This window comes from Procambarus clarkii, chromosome 8 (genome assembly GCF_040958095.1).
Source record: "Procambarus clarkii isolate CNS0578487 chromosome 8, FALCON_Pclarkii_2.0, whole genome shotgun sequence".
Classification (NCBI taxonomy): Eukaryota; Metazoa; Arthropoda; class Malacostraca; order Decapoda; family Cambaridae; genus Procambarus; species Procambarus clarkii.
In genome coordinates, this window is record NC_091157.1 from 50,780,079 (window position 1) to 50,799,238 (window position 19,160).

The 19,160-nt window shown below is 38.2% G+C and overlaps 1 protein-coding gene across 1 annotated transcript; it reads left to right on the forward strand.

Annotated features, from left to right (window-relative positions):
* The first annotated feature begins 5,554 nt into the window (after positions 1 to 5,554).
* LOC123759700 (dolichyl-diphosphooligosaccharide--protein glycosyltransferase subunit 1) lies at positions 5,555 to 17,508 on the forward strand. The gene is given in 12 exon segments (XM_045744934.2): positions 5,555 to 5,862; positions 8,301 to 8,411; positions 8,693 to 8,941; positions 11,124 to 11,144; positions 11,146 to 11,321; positions 12,552 to 12,754; positions 14,092 to 14,206; positions 14,354 to 14,480; positions 14,482 to 14,559; positions 15,086 to 15,268; positions 15,931 to 16,058; positions 16,930 to 17,508. Coding segments are annotated over 12 exon segments (1,788 nt in total). The 5' UTR covers positions 5,555 to 5,622; the 3' UTR covers positions 17,087 to 17,508.
* The last annotated feature ends 1,652 nt before the right edge of the window (positions 17,509 to 19,160 follow it).

Consider the following 19,160-nt stretch of genomic DNA (forward strand, 5'->3'; position numbering starts at 1 on the left):
CAAACAAGCCTGAATGGTCCCCAGGACTATATACAACTGAAAACTCACACCCCAGAAGTGACTCGAACCCATACTCCCACAACTGGTATGTACAGGGACGCCTTAATCCGCTTGACCATCACGACCGGACAAAAGGAAGTGATAGCCGAGGCTATATGAACCACTTCCCCGCCGGCACTCGGATGGTAATCTTGGGCATAGCATTTTATCAAATCACCTCATTCTTTGGGGCACACGTGAGGAACACAAATGCAAACAAGCCTGAATGGTCCCCAGGACTATATACAACTGAAAACTCACACCCCAGAAGTGACTCGAACCCATACTCCCACAACTGGTATGTACAGGGACGCCTTAATCCGCTTGACCATCACGACCGGACAAAAGGAAGTGATAGCCGAGGCTATATGAACCACTTCCCCGCCGGCACTCGGATGGTAATCTTGGGCATAGCATTTTATCAAATCACCTCATTCTTTGGGGCACACGTGAGGAACACAAATGCAAACAAGCCTGAATGGTCCCCAGGACTATATACAACTGAAAACTCACACCCCAGAAGTGACTCGAACCCAAGTCACTTCTGGGGTGTGAGTTTTCAGTTGTATATAGTCCTGGGGACCATTCAGGCTTGTTTGCATTTGTGTTCCTCACGTGTGCCCCAAAGAATGAGGTGATTTGATAAAATGCTATGCCCAAGATTACCATCCGAGTGCCGGCGGGGAAGTGGTTCATATAGCCTCGGCTATCACTTCCTTTTGTCCGGTCGTGATGGTCAAGCGGATTAAGGCGTCCCTGTACATACCAGTTGTGGGAGTATGGGTTCGAGTCACTTCTGGGGTGTGAGTTTTCAGTTGTATATAGTCCTGGGGACCATTCAGGCTTGTTTGCATTTGTGTTCCTCACGTGTGCCCCAAAGAATGAGGTGATTTGATAAAATGCTATGCCCAAGATTACCATCCGAGTGCCGGCGGGGAAGTGGTTCATATAGCCTCGGCTATCACTTCCTTTTGTCCGGTCGTGATGGTCAAGCGGATTAAGGCGTCCCTGTACATACCAGTTGTGGGAGTATGGGTTCGAGTCACTTCTGGGGTGTGAGTTTTCAGTTGTATATAGTCCTGGGGACCATTCAGGCTTGTTTGCATTTGTGTTCCTCACGTGTGCCCCAAAGAATGAGGTGATTTGATAAAATGCTATGCCCAAGATTACCATCCGAGTGCCGGCGGGGAAGTGGTTCATATAGCCTCGGCTATCACTTCCTTTTGTCCGGTCGTGATGGTCAAGCGGATTAAGGCGTCCCTGTACATACCAGTTGTGGGAGTATGGGTTCGAGTCACTTCTGGGGTGTGAGTTTTCAGTTGTATATAGTCCTGGGGACCATTCAGGCTTGTTTGCATTTGTGTTCCTCACGTGTGCCCCAAAGAATGAGGTGATTTGATAAAATGCTATGCCCAAGATTACCATCCGAGTGCCGGCGGGGAAGTGGTTCATATAGCCTCGGCTATCACTTCCTTTTGTCCGGTCGTGATGGTCAAGCGGATTAAGGCGTCCCTGTACATACCAGTTGTGGGAGTATGGGTTCGAGTCACTTCTGGGGTGTGAGTTTTCAGTTGTATATAGTCCTGGGGACCATTCAGGCTTGTTTGCATTTGTGTTCCTCACGTGTGCCCCAAAGAATGAGGTGATTTGATAAAATGCTATGCCCAAGATTACCATCCGAGTGCCGGCGGGGAAGTGGTTCATATAGCCTCGGCTATCACTTCCTTTTGTCCGGTCGTGATGGTCAAGCGGATTAAGGCGTCCCTGTACATACCAGTTGTGGGAGTATGGGTTCGAGTCACTTCTGGGGTGTGAGTTTTCAGTTGTATATAGTCCTGGGGACCATTCAGGCTTGTTTGCATATATATATATATATATATATATATATATATATATATATATATATATATATATATATATATATATATATATATATATATATGTCGTACCTAGTAGCCAGAACGCACTTCTCAGCCTACTATGCAAGGCCCGATTTGCCTACTAAGCCAAGTTTTCATGAATTAATTGTTTTTCGACTACCTAACCTACCTAACCTAACCTAACCTAACTTTTTCGGCTACCTAACCTAACCTAACCTATAAAGATAGGTTAGGTTAGGTAGGGTTGGTTAGGTTCGGTCATATATCTACGTTAATTTTGACTCCAATAAAAAAAATTGACCTCATACATAATAAAATGGGTAGCTTTACCATTTCATAAGAAAAAAATTAGAGAAAATACATAAATTCAGGAAAACTTGGCTTATTAGGCAAATCGGGCCTTGCATAGTAGGCCGAGTACGACGTTCTGGCTACTAGGTACGACATATATATATATATATATATAATCTTTGGACAACACCCACCAGTGGGACTCGAACCCAGAAAGCACAACTACCTTCCAGTAGCTGGCATAACTAGTATGCTTTAACCCACTACACCATCAGACCTTACTGATGGTCGTAAGGTCTGATGGTGTAGTGGGTTAAAGCATACTAGTTATGCCAGCTACTGGAAGGTAGTTGTGCTTTCTGGGTTCGAGTCCCACTGGTGGGTGTTGTCCAAAGATTATTAATCTTCACTTGTGGTTTATGCAAGTATAGGCTTATATATATATATATATATATATATATATATATATATATATATATATATATATATATATATATATATATATATATATATATATATATATATATATATATATATATATATACATATAATGTAGTTTAGTTCATTTATTATGCACTCCATACCCATCTTGTGGGCGGTAGTGGAAAGGGTTACAGAGGCACATAATGGGCTCAGGGACTGAACCCCACAATTCATTTAGCTAAGCAAGTTACAGTCTTGATGAGCTAGTTACAAAATTCAGTATAAGTCGTCACATCTTCAATGGGTTCGAGATCGACCACAAGTACAGTTTCTAAATTAAGCAACTGACATATGTGGAGAGCTAGTGTCACAATTGATAACTTTGACCTCTACACCACCCCCTATCCAGTGGGCAGCGGTGGATAGGTTATAGTCACTCAGTTACTACCTACAATTAGCAAACTGGGGATATTTGGCTAAAATTTCTGGTAGCAGATCATTTTGAGTGAAATATTTACACATCCTTGGAACATTGGTTATAGAATTGTCTCTGAATTCACGTATCTTTCGCACTCCATCACATAGTGACGGAGGGTGTGCGAATAATTTTGTTGACACAGTTTACATTTGGTCAGGTCTACATCAGCAGATAATGACAGACCACTGGAACATTATCTAACACAGTGCACAGTTACAAACCCATTAAGATTTCAACTTAGATTCATTAGAGCAGACGAAGTTGTTAAAAACATATGGCAAAATCTAACTGAAGCGACCATACGAGTCATAAATACTCATACTCCGCCTAAGTAAAACAGAAATAAGCAACACGTAGCGGGCCAGCCAGAGGCTTAGGGCCCGCGCAGGAATATCCCTGCAAAAAAAAAAAAAGCAGATAATGAGAATTCCCAGAGATACTTGTAACCGAGTCTAAGCCGAGCAGTAGTAACATCTAGAAGTCTGCTGATTTTATTGGATGAACCATAGATGTGTGGCTCCTCTTGCATGACAGTATGATGATAGATGTGTGGCTTCTCTTGCATGACAGTATGATGATAGATGTGTGGCTCCTCTTGCATGACAATATGATGATAGATGTGTGGCTCCTCTTGCATGATAGTATGATGATAGATGTGTGGCTCCTCTTGCATGACAGTATGATGATAGATGTGTGGCTCCTCTTGCATGACAGTATGATGATAGATGTGTGGCTCCTCTTGCATGACAGTATGATGATAGATGTGTGGCTCCTCTTGCGTGATAGTATGATGATAGATGTGTGGCTCCTCTTGCGTGATAGTATGATGATAGATGTGTGGCTCCTCTTGCATGACAATATGATGATAGATGTGTGGCTCCTCTTGCATGATAGTATGATGATAGATGTGTGGCTCCTCTTGATTGATGATAGATGTATGGCTCCTCTTGCGTGATAGTATAGTGATAGATGTGTGGCTCCTCTTGCATGATAGTATGATGATAGATGTGTACTCACCTAGTTGTGTTTGCGGGGGTTGAGCTCTGGCTCTTTGGCCCCGCCTCTCAACTGTCAATCAACTGGTGTACAGATTCCTGAGCCTATTGGGCTCTATCATATCTACATTTGAAACTGAGTCAGCCTCCACCACAACACTACTTAATGCATTCCATTTGTTAACTACCCTGACACTGAAATAATTCTTTCTAACGTCTCTGTGGCTCATCTGGGTACTAAGTAAGTGTGGCTCCTCTTGCGTGATAGTATAATGATAGATGTGTAATTACCTAGTAAGTGTAATTACCTAATTATTATGATAGATGTGTGGCTCCTCTTGCATGATAGTATAATGATAGATGTGTGGCTCCTCTTGCATGATAGTATGATGATAGATGTGTGGCTCCTCTTGCATGATAGTATGATGATAGATGTGTGGCTCCTCTTGCATGATAGTATGATGATAGATGTGTGGCTCCTTTTGCGTGATAGCATGATGATAGATGTGTGGCTCCTCTTGCGTGATAGTATGATGAGAAATGTGTGGCTCCTCTTGCATGATAGTATGATGATAGATGTGTGGCTCCTTTTGCGTGATAGCATGATGATAGATGTGTGGCTCCTCTTGCGTGATAGTATGATGATAGATGTGTGGCTCCTCTTGCATGATAGTATGATGATAGATGTGTGGCTCCTTTTGCGTGATAGCTATGATGATAGATGTGTGGCTCCTCTTGCATGATAGTATGATGATAGATGTGTGGCTCCTCTTGCGTGATAGTATAATGATAGATGTGTGGCTCCTCTTGCATGATAGTATGATGATAGATGTGTGGCTCCTCTTGCATGATAGTATAATGATAGATGTGTGGCTCCTCTTGCATGATAGTATGATGATAGATGTGTGGCTCCTCTTGCATGATAGTATGATGAGAAATGTGTGGCTCCTCTTGCATGATAGTATGATGAGAAATGTGTGGCTCCTCCGGCATGATAATATGATGATAGATGGAATTACTGGTGTCGATTTCACTTTGCCTCAGATCTACAAGATTTTGTTGAAGTTCTTGGTGTACTATTACTCTCAGATTGCTCATTGACAATCCAAGGCTACACTCAACGGCTCCTTTAAAGGCAGATTCTTTGACTAACTATAGTATTATTATTATTAACATCTATATTGACAAAATCAATTACAATTTTGTCTAATCCGAGGATTTCGATTAAGTTTTATTAAAGTGAGGATAATGCTGGTATTCACTGTCACGCAGGACAGAGGGTCATACACAAGATAATAGGTCTAAACTGTAGGCGGAAGCACATATATATCATGGTTAAAATCAATGTTTTAATGTATGGATATATGAAAACGACTATAGTGGAATTAAATATGGCGGGCGGGACGCAAGCCGCTGCGAGTCTGGTCAAGATGGCGTCAGTGTTGTCAGTCTGTGGTTGGCTGAGCGTTGCTGGCAGTGGCGCTGTGTCTCCCGCCTCCCTCACGTCTCTCTCAAGATGTCGGGCCTCGTGCAGCTGCTGCTGGCGCTGCTGCTCGTCTCAGCTGCCGCCTCTCACGACACCATCAACAGGGAGCTGGTCAACAAGAAGGTGGACAGGAAGCTGGACATATCCTCCCAGCTGGTCAAAATTACCAACAAAATAACGTTGGAAAACACCGGGTCTGGAGCTGTCAGATCGTTCCTCTTCGCCTTCACTGGACCAGAAAGGGATAATTTGTCGTATTTTAACGCTCAGGTAAGAGGTTTAGTGTGGCAGGAGGCAGTGACAGGTGTGGCAGGAGGCAGTAGCAGGTATGGCAGTGGCAGGTGTGGCTGTGGTAGGCTATGGTCGCCGGTCTACAAGATGACGCTCACTGCTTCTCATCAGGTGTCTTAACCAACGTCTTGGTAGATGGTTTAGCTTGCATTATATGACAGACAAACTGGTACGTTATGAGAGCCGAGTGCTGGACCCCAGTCCTGCCCCCTCGAGCACCTGTGGCAAAAGTTCAGGTCCACCATGTTTCACTAGGGTATGGTCATATGTATTTTTATATGTACAAGAAGGTACAATGAGAGTACATAGTATTGATGATTTTTCATGTATAGCCACTAGCGCATATACCGTTTCAGGCAGACACATAGAACACTGGCATTTCAATAAAGCTCAGTTTCTTGTTTGTCAAAGCCATATGTTTTAAGGTAGGCTTTGTTAAGTTGGATTGGTTTTTAAGTTTAAGAGAAGTTTGTTGGAGACGAATTGACTCGTTCACTGCGACAGCAGTTTGTCACTGGTAATGACACGCTGCAATGTTTGGTATTCACTGCACATTGAGACTCTAGACATCCTTTAAAAGCTTTTGGATGGACTGTTGTCCTGTGTGGAAATTGTAAAATGAGCTTACTGTTCGGTATATATAATTACCGAGTTATGAACCTTAATCAAAGAACCGATTCATTTTTTTAGTGGGTCTCGGTGAACTCCATTACATCATGTAAATGTACAGTATTATAACTATATTTACATTGTGTATAAAAATGTCTAAAATTATCATGTGATATCTGCATTACCCTGGGAATCAACTTTGTTTTACTATAAATAACTGCTCTTTAGGGTTAAAGTGTGGATTAAGCCTGAGAACGGGTGTGGTTGGGTATAAATGGGTAGTTGCCTTGTAAGGACCAACATATCTTCTGCAGTTTAATCATTAATAATTTTATAGGTGGAGACTAAATTTGAGAAGTAAATAGATTTGCACCATAATATTTCATGATGAACACTATACTTGGTTCTAGGAAGCTTTGCATGACTGCTGGGAATTAAGTGTTTCTTGGTTGTGAAACTTTTGTATATTGTACTTGCCTAATTGTGCTTGCGGGGGTTGAGCTATGGCTCTTTGGTCCCACCTCTTTACTGTCGATCAACTGAACTGTGTTAAACAAATTGTTACTAAGGGTACAGGCAAATGGTACACAGGTACTGTCCACAGCTAATTTTTAATTAAATGTATATTGGTTGGTTGGCTTTAGTTTGGGAGGTTTTTAACCTTTAAACTGCGCAAGGCATGTATATACGACAAGGCATATTACTCGGTTTGTAAAATTTGCTGAAATGCTTTCAAAAGTTTTGTGCATAATCTACTCGGCAAATGCTCTAGCTTTGTCTATGATTACCATCTTAACTTGAAAAACAAGAAAATTAAAATAATTATAAAATTGAATATTAAAAATTTGATTTTAAAATGAGCTGCAAAAATATTAAATTGCCAATTGTTTATTTGGTGTTATGCGCTCAGAATAATATATGATCTTCATTTTCCAAAGGTGAGAATATAGGTTTTCAGTTTACTGTAAAAAAAAATTGTCATTATGGCATTTGAAATATGCACAAAATTTAGAAAAAAAAATTATTTCCATATGTTTAGGGTTTATGAAACATCCATTCTATAGGATTCTAAGAACACAGCTCTGCACATTATATGTAAGAATGGTGAGAATCGGTCAGAAATTGGATATTTTTATACTCTGTTGAAAGTCGAGAATCTAGTTTTAGAGATACAGGATAATTGAATTTGAAGTTATTGACAATGAATAAGGTAGTTCTAATTCATTAATTTACTTGTATGTTTTAATAAACAGTTTGGTATTTGTACTGGAATATGTGAAAGTTGGAGGTCAGTGTTGAAATGATGTCAAGAAAAAATAACCACCCCCAAAAATCAAAATACAGGTTAATTATAATGATTTAGGGGTTACATTTATGGAATACTTAGTATGTGTGAAAAAGCCCTTATCAAAACAACCTATCCTGCCATTCAGTTGTCCAATCCTCTTTCTAGGTCCCTGCTTGATCTGTCTGAAAGAATCCCTAATACTTTACTCTTTTTCCCTGGCAATAACACACTGCACTCTTGACTGTCTTTCCCATTACTTTTCCCCTAACACCTGCCTGCTTGACAAGTTATTTGTTTGGGGAAATCACTTCCCTCCCATTGATCAAATCAATTAGACTGCTGTGGTATCAAAGCTTGTATTTCATCCAAATATAGTAAAAGTCCTTCAGTATCCAAATTGACCATTTGTTGCTCAAATGGGCTATAGGTCTCTTTGTTTCAGAGGCGTGTACAGTATTAAACATAAGTTTACTGCAATGGTATTATAAAAATTATAAAGATCATGCTCATTTTTTTTTAGTCTGGTGGCACAGTCCTCAAGGTTGCGGAGACCAGTGTTCAAGAGCATCGTGATTTTGCCTTTTATAAGGTGGAGCTAAAGGATGCACTCCAGCCAGGCAAAACTGTCAATGTAAGTATAATTTTTGTATTTTTTAACCAAAATTTTTACAGCACTGTAATGTCTTGTAAAGCTTTAATGTTGAAATAAGTATATATGGTACAGATGTGTGAATAATTCACAATTGGTTGTGGAAACGGCTTGAGATGAATGGGTGAAAACCATTGAGATAGGATCAGGTGAAAAAGATTAAAGACTAGAGTTTAAAATCTTAAGTTAGTGTTACTTAAAGAAAGGTGATGGAGGGACTATTCAGTTAATATTCAGCAAATAATGTAATGGTTTTATTTCAGGTTGAGGTAGAGATCATCTTGACCCAAATGTTAGAACCATACCCAGCCACCATTCAACAAGGGGAGAAGCAGTTAGTTCGCTATGCTGGGAATCACTATGTGCTCACTCCTTACACCACCACAACCCAGACCACCACCGTTACTCTTCCCTCTCCCAATATTGAATCGTACTCTCGTCTGAAGCCCACAACCCACACTGACACCTCCATTACATATGGCCCATATGATGGAGTTACTGGATTCTCTGAGGTAATGGTGCTTTATTTATTGAAGTATGTACACTATCTTTTAATTTTAGAAAATACTATGGGGTCTCATAAGATAATGATTAATTATTTTATCAAGGTTGATTATTATATTTAGGTACTGCAGTGCCACTTCTTTATTTACTAATTTCTCACTTATATTGTACTTTAATGTTATTTTTCATAATTTAATTATTTTTTTTTATCTGATTTTGCTTTGAGTTTGGTTTATAATTTTGGCAGTCTGACTTTGCTGCACACTCTTGATCACAAACATTCTAGGCTCTCCAGGCTGCACATGGGTTGCTGAACAATGTGATAAATGCTTGCAATCATTTTGTTTTCCAAGGTATTTGTTGGTTTATAACAATCAAGTTATCTATAAATTTGGTGTCAAAATGTTCACAAATGCCCCTTATGTTTTGAGGGAGTGTTGAACAATCTTAGGCCCCTCTGATTTTTATAGAATTCTCTTAGCGTGCCTATTACACCTTCACACTTTAACGTGGCTATTATGCACTTTTTGCCATGTCTCTTGGTCTCTAGAGAATAATTTTAAATATTTTAAGTGGGCCCAATAATTTAATGTTTTATTGAGGGGTTTCGAGCCGTAAAGAACCTTAACACGTTCTCCAGGTCAGCAAGTTCAACTTTAAATGAAGTTTTTGGTGTGCAACAGTATTCCACTTGAGAGCACCAGTGTATCATTAGTCTGGCATATCTTGTTTGAAAGGTTATCATTATCCAGCCTGTCATTTTTCTTGCTGTTGTGACAGCTGCTTTATTGTTCTTTAGAAGTAAAATCTTCCAACATGATTAATCACAAATCTTTTATATTGGTGTTTGTTCTGTGCTTTGACTGTTTTGTGGTTTCCCTTTTTATTTATTTTTTTTACTATAGTGCAGGAGCTGGAACATAACCTTCCTTAAACATAGATTTCTTCTGTGGCCCATTGAAAGAACTGATTTATATCAGTTTGCAGGTTTGCTGTGTCCTCTATATTGTATACTTTCATGAAAATCATAATGTCATCTGCAAAGCATGATACAAAACTATACACACAGAAATCACAATAGCGTGAGGCATCAAATGAACAAATCCACAAGGTCCGTGATGTGGGTTCGTAGTCACGGATGTAGGTTCAAACCCTCATCACGGCCCTCGTGGATTTGTTTATACATAGCTATAGTTTGTCTATGCCCAATATGAGGATGGGAAAAAGTACTGGAGCAAGCGCACTGCTCTGGGAGACTGAGCTTTTCACGGTGGATGATCCAGATTTTACTTTGTTGACTCTTACACTCGGGGTTTTGTTAGGAAATGAAAGATCCGTCTTCCTATTTTACTAAGAATTCCTTTTGTGCACATTGTGTGGCATTGAAGACCATATCATAGTGATCTTGCAGTTGAGAGGCAGGAGCACCCTGTTGTCCAGGATTATGTAAATGCTATGAATGAGTCCATGTATTTTATGATCTTGCTTCTTCGGCACAATTTTTTTTTTTTTTTTTTTTTTTTCAAAGACTTTTATGAAGTGCAATGTTAGTGCTATCGCTATAGTTGCTTGCATGTGCTTTATTACTGCCTTTGCAACGTGTTGCAATCACTGCTGTTTATAACTTGATATAACTCTTGTTCTAGATCTTGCATAGGAGAAAAAGTACTTTGGCTTCTGTCACACTGATAGACTTCTGCTCTGTCCTGGATGTTATACAAATCTTGAAGCTTTAGCTTGATTATTTCTATATACAGCCTTTATTTGTCCTTGGGATAGGGTGGGGCATTAAGTTCTGCACTTATTTTCATCATCTGTAGAGGGAATGCTGTTCTCGTTGTAATTTGCAGTTTTTTTTAGTATGCGATTTCAACCTTGTTCTAATGTTACTGTTCCTATTTTATCAAAGCACTGTTTTATGTTTACGTTATTGAGCTGTTATTTCCAGTTTACTTCTGTGAGGTCTTGCTTTATTAGTTTCCAATTAATCAGTTTATTATTAAAATTAAATTTGCCAAAGTCTCCATTTTTCACTTTATCCAGGTATAATGCCTGAATGCAATAGGACCTAACATGAAGCTAGGGATACTTATTAATGTTTTTTACATTTATTCTGTAGCATCAGGTCTATAACTACTATATGGGGAGTATCCAGAGAAACGTTCTAGGATTTTCCTTGTCTACTTTCAGGATCCTATGAATGTTCATTACTGAAAATAATGCACCATTTTTGTGTGTAACAAGGCTTGAACGTGTTATTGAACTGTCACACTGGGGTAACATTGCTGTTGAGGAGACGATTGATGTCTTGCACATTGGTGCCAAGCTGAAGGGGCCTTTCTCACGTTATGACTACCAGCGTGAGCATAATAGCTACTCTAGCATTAAGTAAGTTTATGGACATCTGAAATGTCCCATCCTATTGTAGTACTGTGTATTATATGTAGTATAAGTAATTTTTTAAGTAAAATGAATTGGTACAGAATTTAAAGTACACGTGTATTAACATTTGCTGCTTACTACTACAGGTATTTTCAAAAAGTGGTATTCTTATAATATGCAAGGCTTCAGTATTTTGATATTTTCCTTTCATTGCCCGTTGTAGAACTTATTTGTCCTGGCACACTGAAGGGATAAATACATTTGGTATAATGGAAATAAGTGATTGGATCTCTTGAAATGATTGAAAGAGAAACATTACTATAAATATGAAAATTACTTCATTTGTACTGCATATTCCTTCTGGCTCCAACGAGTGGGAGTAAATCATAAACATTGAGAGAAATAAGCAATGGAAATAAAGATGCTACTGTAATAAGTTACAATCAGAGAAAGTATATACTGTAGTAACATGGATTTGGAGAACCTAAGAGTTCTGACCCTGTGACCTAAAAGTACAGTATTAGCAAGATATCTAACGTTGTTCGGCTTTATCTTGTTCTTGTTAGGTCTCGTTTAGGTTATGCAATCCAGTTTTGGATGCTGTACAGTAGCATGGACAAATCCACTTGCATGTGTACAGAAAAGGATGACAACGTTGATCCCAGAAATTTCACACTTTCAGTATGAAGACTAAAAAAAAGTTTACACTGCTGTACTTTTTAGCAAGTACAGTATAGAAGAGGTTAAGCATATAGAGGAACATGGTGGAAGTGCAATATAGGAGTAGAAAATGTGGAAATACGAGAGGAATAGTAATAAGATGCTAAATTTAGATATGAAGTAAAACTCGCAAAATAATTGATAAGGATAAGGTGATCTTTTTACAAAACTTATCATACCTTTAGCTGCTATGGACTAGACTTTAGCTGCTATATTTTATTGTTGTGAATAAAAACTGTGAACACAGTTTTGTATTAATTTTGTAGAAAGGTCAAGAAAGAAGGCAACAACCAGACATAATATTTTCTAGGCCAAGGATTGTTTAATTAGACCTGGGGACAGGTTAGGTTTATGGTTAGTCTTTCATTTTTGTACTTTAGAATTCTAATAGCAGTGCAGCCCTGTTGATTGGGTAAACAAGTTTATTTTTCATAAAAAAAAACTTATTTTTTATTTCATGCTTTTTCTTAGTTTTGAAGGTGTAATAGAATACTGTAATGCATCATCCATTACCAGGTCGTTCAAGACAATAATGCCGGCTTCAGCAAAGGATGTGTACTATCGTGATGAAATTGGAAATATCTCCACTTCTCACATGCGTGTACAAGATGATGCAGTTGAATTGGATTTGAGACCAAGATTCCCATTATTTGGAGGCTGGAAGACACATTACAAGATAGGTTACAATGTTCCTTCATACGAGTACCTCTACAGCTCTGGTAAGTGTAATTGTTTGTGAATCTTTTGGTCTTTCTCCCCCAAATTGTTGAATGTCATTATTTTCATAATTGTTGTTTCCACCCAGTTCAATGCTTGTACATAATGTAAACATTTACTTATTTTTGGTAAAGCAACCATTACCAGTGTAGTAACATTCACCAATAATTACCTGCATGGGTTTAATGGTTTAATAGTCTGCTAGGATCTGTTGCCAACAATATTTGTCAGTGCTTGGTTTCAGGGAATTAATACAGTGAGCCCTTGATTAGGTACTCTGGGAACCAACCCCAAATCCTTGTAACCAGAGGTGCCGTCAGAAGGAATTTGTATGCATTTATTTATTTCATAAAATAAATACATTGCTATGCCAGTTTCCACTAATCTCATTAATTGTTCATCTATAGACATTGCTAAAATTGTGATTAAGAGCCATTTTAGGGGAGTTGCCATATATAATCAAATATTTCCCATGCTCTATGGGCCAATTTCACTTCAATTTTCATGTCAATGTTTCACATGGACAACTGCCAGACTCTGTAGATTCACTACATACAAGTTTTTTCCCATACCCCAGTCTCGGACATCTTTATCAGATGTAGTAGGGACCTATACTTAAGTTAATGAAAACTGTGTCAACTCAAAATGGAAACTGACTATAGGATTTTGTTTTAAATTGGCTCAATGGCTTTCACAAGGCTCCAACTCATTAACCTAGTGTTGTGTTCCTTTAAACCATGGGCTGCACCTGTTAATAGCTGAAATCACCCCCCCCCCCCCAGTATGGAATTTTGTTTACATTTTTTCCTTCTAATATTGTTCAAATGAGTTTCCTGATTATGGAAACAATTCAAAATATCGTGACCTATGTACTTACGATGGGACGAGGAAGTCTGACATGATACAGGCACTGACAGAGTACTGTACTCACCCTGGCCGGTCTGCTCCAGCCAAGCCATTTGGTGGGAGTTGCTACAAAATATTACTGAATTCCTTCTTTTTTTCAGCAATATTATTCAAGTGTGTGATGTGATGAATTTGTATAAAATGTGTGGACCATCGCTATACTGTACTCAAAAATATAGTGCACATATTAGTGATTGTTATATTCTTAGAACAATAAATATATAATATTTTCTTCGTATTTTGAACGTTTTTACCAGGGATGTTTAAAGTGCAATATTGTATTACTTAATTATTGTCTGGCATATGCCAATGGGTCAGAATGGTATTCTGATGCCTCCACACTTCAAGAATGTAGTAAATAGGGCAATGTGTGTAAAATAGTGGTGTATATTCTACAATACCCCTAATGAAATATAAACCTTTTTATTTTTAGGGGACCAGTACATACTGAAAATGCGTATCCTGGACCATGTGTTTGATGATTTTACTGTAGATGAGTTGGTGCTAAAAGTCATCTTACCAGAGGGTGTACGCAATATTGTTCTCGAGTAAGTTTGTGTTATTTATCACGTAAAAATCAGTCAACTTTTGTTTTTGTGAAGACAAATCATTCTAATTGTGCTTATTACATATTTGTTAAAATGCAAACCATATTTGTATAATTTTGTTAACGCGCCCAATTGCCGCACCTGCAGGACACCGTACCCAGTGGAGCGGTTGCCAGACTCGCTGCACTTTACTTACCTCGACACAGTGGGCCGGCCAGTGGTGACTTTGACCAAGAGGAACTTGGTGGAGAGTCATATACAAGACTTGACACTGCACTTACCAGTTTCCTGCTATACTTATGTTGCAAGAACCTCTTCTTGTGGTTATTGCATTCTTCATCTTATTTATAACGGTAAGATTTTGTAATGTCTTCTTCATATTGTTTCAAATTTATGATAGTCACATTAATCTTAACGATTGAAAAATTATAGCTTGTTCTAGTGCTTTTATGGTAACTTTTTTCCATGTTTGAATAATTCAATAAAATGCATCACCTACTATAGGTGTACAAATAGAAACTATTAAGTTTTTCTTTTGAAGTGATAGTTATACAAGAATGTAAAGCTCTCCTTGCCATGGTGTGAGTGGCACATACACTAAAGTTGTGCTTGGAGGCCACTATTTCCATTATTGATATTGTAAATCAAATACTCTTAATTGAAATGAATAGACTTATGAAATAACTTTACATAGCATGTTTAATTTTTTCTTTTAATATTTACTAGTTATCCAGTAGTTTGTTATTCTGTACTAAAGAAGGGGATTTTATTTTCAGTAGCATTTTTGAGCCATCTTCATAGGTAATACTTCATAACTTGACTATTCTATGCAGCTGAAAAGGTCAAATTCCCAGTAAAGGAATTGTATTTTTCTCTCAGGTTATTTTCTATGTTCGACTTGACTTGACCCTTAGTAAGGATGATGCAATGGAAGCCAAGATGCGTGTATCATCATACTGTGAACAGGTGCACACTCATCATGACAAGCGAGCTCGTCTCTATGAGAAGCTGGAGGAAGAATTGCAGAAACTCAAGGTCTCCAAAGATGTAGCTCAGTCACAGGTAATTATATTTAAATATTGAACCTGCATTGGATAATACGAGTAAAAGTTGAGACAGCTCGACTTTTTTTTTTTTTTTTTTATCTAATTGCTACATTGAATGTAGCAATTATATATTTTTCTTGTTTTTTGCTAGCAAAAAATACCCTTTTGCTCTACGCGAGGTTTCTGGGGTTGTGATCCTCCGATCAGACTTGTTCTAATGGCTATCCTTTTACCATTTTTTAAAAAGGGGAAGATAATGAATAAAATTATTATTGTACAGTTGCAGGATACTAACGAGAGTACAGGGAATAACTAGTGAAAGGTTGTATGAATCACGTATTTGCTTCATGAGTTTGTGAAAATACGCAAGAGATTGTAAGGTGTTATGGCTTTTGTGGATTCTGATAAGCACACCACGACAAAGATAATAAGCATATGAAAACCTGGCCAGACTCTCAGTAACCTGGATTTCTGTTTTAGTTTGGTAGAACAAATTTGTTTTGCCTGGATTACACAATTATTTGGCTAGGTTAATGAGCTCATACAGTATTGCCCTTTTAAATGAACCGGAATGTTTGATGGCCTTTTTTAGGGTATAGACCGAGATATAGATATATATATATATTGCACACTTTAACTGAAGTATGTAATTAATACTATTATCACCACATATTGCAGGCTGCAACAAAGAAAATTCAGTCCAGCATTCGCGACGAGACTCAAGCAATCACCGAAATTGGTGTAAAAATCCGTGTGGATAATGCAGAGTATGCTGAGAAGGTGTCAGAGCTGCAGAAACTGGATAAGTAAGTGTCTTTTGCCATGTGTATGAATAAATGTTTATTTAATTTTTTAGCTTAATTACTGATCTAGGGAAAAATCATCATTTGTGTAAAGCTTGTTAAAAATACATCTCAAGTCTTTTGTTTTGTTTAGTTTGTGTGTACCACCTTTTATTATGCACACAGTACTGTATATTACACTTGAGGCAAACTGTAATCTCACATCGTATCACATCAAAAACTGTGAATTCAGTTATATGCATCAGTCATTTTTACCCCAATAGTTCCAACAAGGCAAAGTAAATTTACAAATATCCATCAAGGCCATAAATGCCAGCAGCTGGCCGGTTACTTTCCTGATGTCATTTGTTGTGGCATCTCATGACTCCTAGGTTTTTCTCCTCGTCTCCACTCTTGTTGTCTGAGTCTGTCAGTCAGGGAGTGAGGTGTACTTTTGACAACTAATCAAGCCTTGCAGGAAAAGAACATAAGGACCCCACCAGCTGCCAACTAATGTGGTGTGTTGGTGTGTGCACTAACATTGTTAGACATTAAAACCTTTTAAAATTTGTGTTGTAAAGTCCTCAACATCACTAAATTTGATTACTGTACTATTAGTTTTAGATATTTATGAAATGGATTGGCATGTGTGAATGGTAGTGGGCATTTGGGGAGTGGATGGATGGTGTACTCGCCTAATCGGTGAGTAGATGAGTTGGTGAGGAGTAAAGGTGTGTGGGGGGAGGGAGAGGGTGTTTGTTGAAGTGTGGAAAGTTATTGGCATTACTTTATTTTCTTCTGTGCTTAAAAAGTGTGAATGACTAAGTACCAAATTATAGTAGTAAAGAGCATTTGTATTGCTTTGGTTTGTTAAAATCTGTATCTATTTTTTTAGGGTTCTTCGAGAAAGTGTGCTGCAACAGCTGACCAATGTAGAAAAGTTGGTTGTTGGGAAGATGAGCAAACAGCAGTACATGGATGCTGATACACCTTTGCACAAGAAGAAAGAGGAGGCCTTGGAGAAAATTAAGTCAATTTTAGGGAACATATAAATTGAGTTCCTGCTTTCTGGGTAGAAGTGTTGCCATGTCTCAAGTCATTCCAGTCTGGTTGCTGGTAGCCTTTGCAGATTTCAATATTTAGAATCTTTTTTTTCTTAATATCATTATCTAACGAGAACTTGGGCAACATGTAATTGAAGGGTCATTACACTCTTGTTATAATGCATTGCAAATTTCACTTAAACAATTTCATAATTTGAATTAGTTAGGTAAGGATGTTGGTTGTGTGAAAATAATGTGCTGTAAGGTTATTAAAGATTATTAGTGCATAGTCCATGTCTTTATAAATGTTATAAAACACATTCCTCTTCTGTAAAAGATTTTTTTTTTGAACAGGCTTGTGTTCAGAGCTTTCAAGGGTTTTTGTTAACTGAATGTGTGGTTTATTAAAATAATAAAAAATGTTGTACATTTGAAGTAGCTTAATTTACATTGGTGTTTTAAATTTATTAAAAAAAAGGTTAACTATACAGAATGTTAAGAAAATTTAAAGGAATAAATGAGCAGCATCTAAGTTGATTGTTTTTAAAATGGGAAATTTTGATGTACTTGTACTAGGCTTATCTGCAATGAGGAAATAATGAGTAAAGTTGAGTAAATGCTATAAGAAAAGTAAAAGAAAATGAGTAAATAAACTTTAAGAAGTGATAAAGGAAACAAATGTGGGGAGGGGGTACAAAAAGTTGACGCTAGGAGTGTTGTAAATTTGAGTAAGAGACTCTAGGTAAATGGGAATAAAGATAACCATATGGTTTTAAATGGTGTGTGTGTATTAACCCTATATTATAAGGTATTAACCACACCACAGTGTTATGGTTAATACTCTTGCTTGCATTATTAGCAGGCAGGCTTCAAGCAAAATTGTTTGACCTAGTTATCACAAAAGGGATTAGGAAATAGAACAATTCTCAGAATCCACTCCAGGTATGATCTAGGTATGGTTTGAAATTTAGGAAGGGTAGGCCCCCCTCATAGGTACTGTCTTGATATGAAACTCGTTTGTTATCCTAGGAATGGGTGAAAGTGGCTTCTGCTTCCCTCTCCTGCCTGCTGTGATGGTGCACAAGTGAAATACTTCCTGTGGCTTAGCTGCCCTTATGTTGGCCAAGTATAGACCCCCCCTCATTCCCCATTTCCCTGCTGGACATAACATCGAACCTGTGGCTCCTGAACTCTTTGGAGGAGAGACTTGTTAAACAGGAGGTTCAGCGAGAATCACTGTATCAGTCCCTGGGTTGCTATTCAGATCCTCCTCTGGTTACATGTGTATAATATCCTTGTTACCATTGAGGTAGTATGGGATGAGGGAAAGTGGTTTACCTAATTTGATAAAAGTTTCTTCATTCAGCTATACACAGCCTTACTTCCTCTCACTGCAACCAGACCCCAAGTGTCAAACTGGCCTGGAAGAGTGGTTTCCCCTATCCCAAGTGGGCCCCTCCATTGTTGGCTCTACAGTTTGAGCCCTGCTCTTTCCAGAGCTCCCCCTTCTGATCTTCATACCATTGTTACGACCATGGCAGTGGCATCTACTGCATTGCCTTGGGGTAACCGGTTTGTCGTCCAGTTCCTCTCCCTTCCTGAGTGTCAATACTGTGTGCTTCCCTTGCTACTGGAGGGGACCAAGGTCATAGCTGCAGTTGTCTACCCACAATACCATTCAAGGTTTTAGTGTAGAGGAAATATTTAAGTTAAAAATCTCAATATTAAGCATCTACTATATACAAGTACCGTACTATTCTGTATATTAAAAGAATAAAGGAAAATGAGCCTAGGCAAAGTAATCACATGAGCAAACAAATAATATATCGTAATTTGTAAATCGAACATGAAAATGGAATAATGAGGCCAACAGTAAAGAAAACAAATGAGTTTTGCTATCCAATGGAAAAGTCAATACCCTTAAAGGACAAATAACAGCAGAGGACACAAGAGCAACACTAGTTACTAGTGAGTGACTTAGGGTCGGGAGGCAGTTCTTACTCTCCTACCACAAAGTTAGCTTAAAGATGCGCAGTTTTCTAAGATTGACCAGGATGTAAGAAACGGAGGATAAATCAAAATA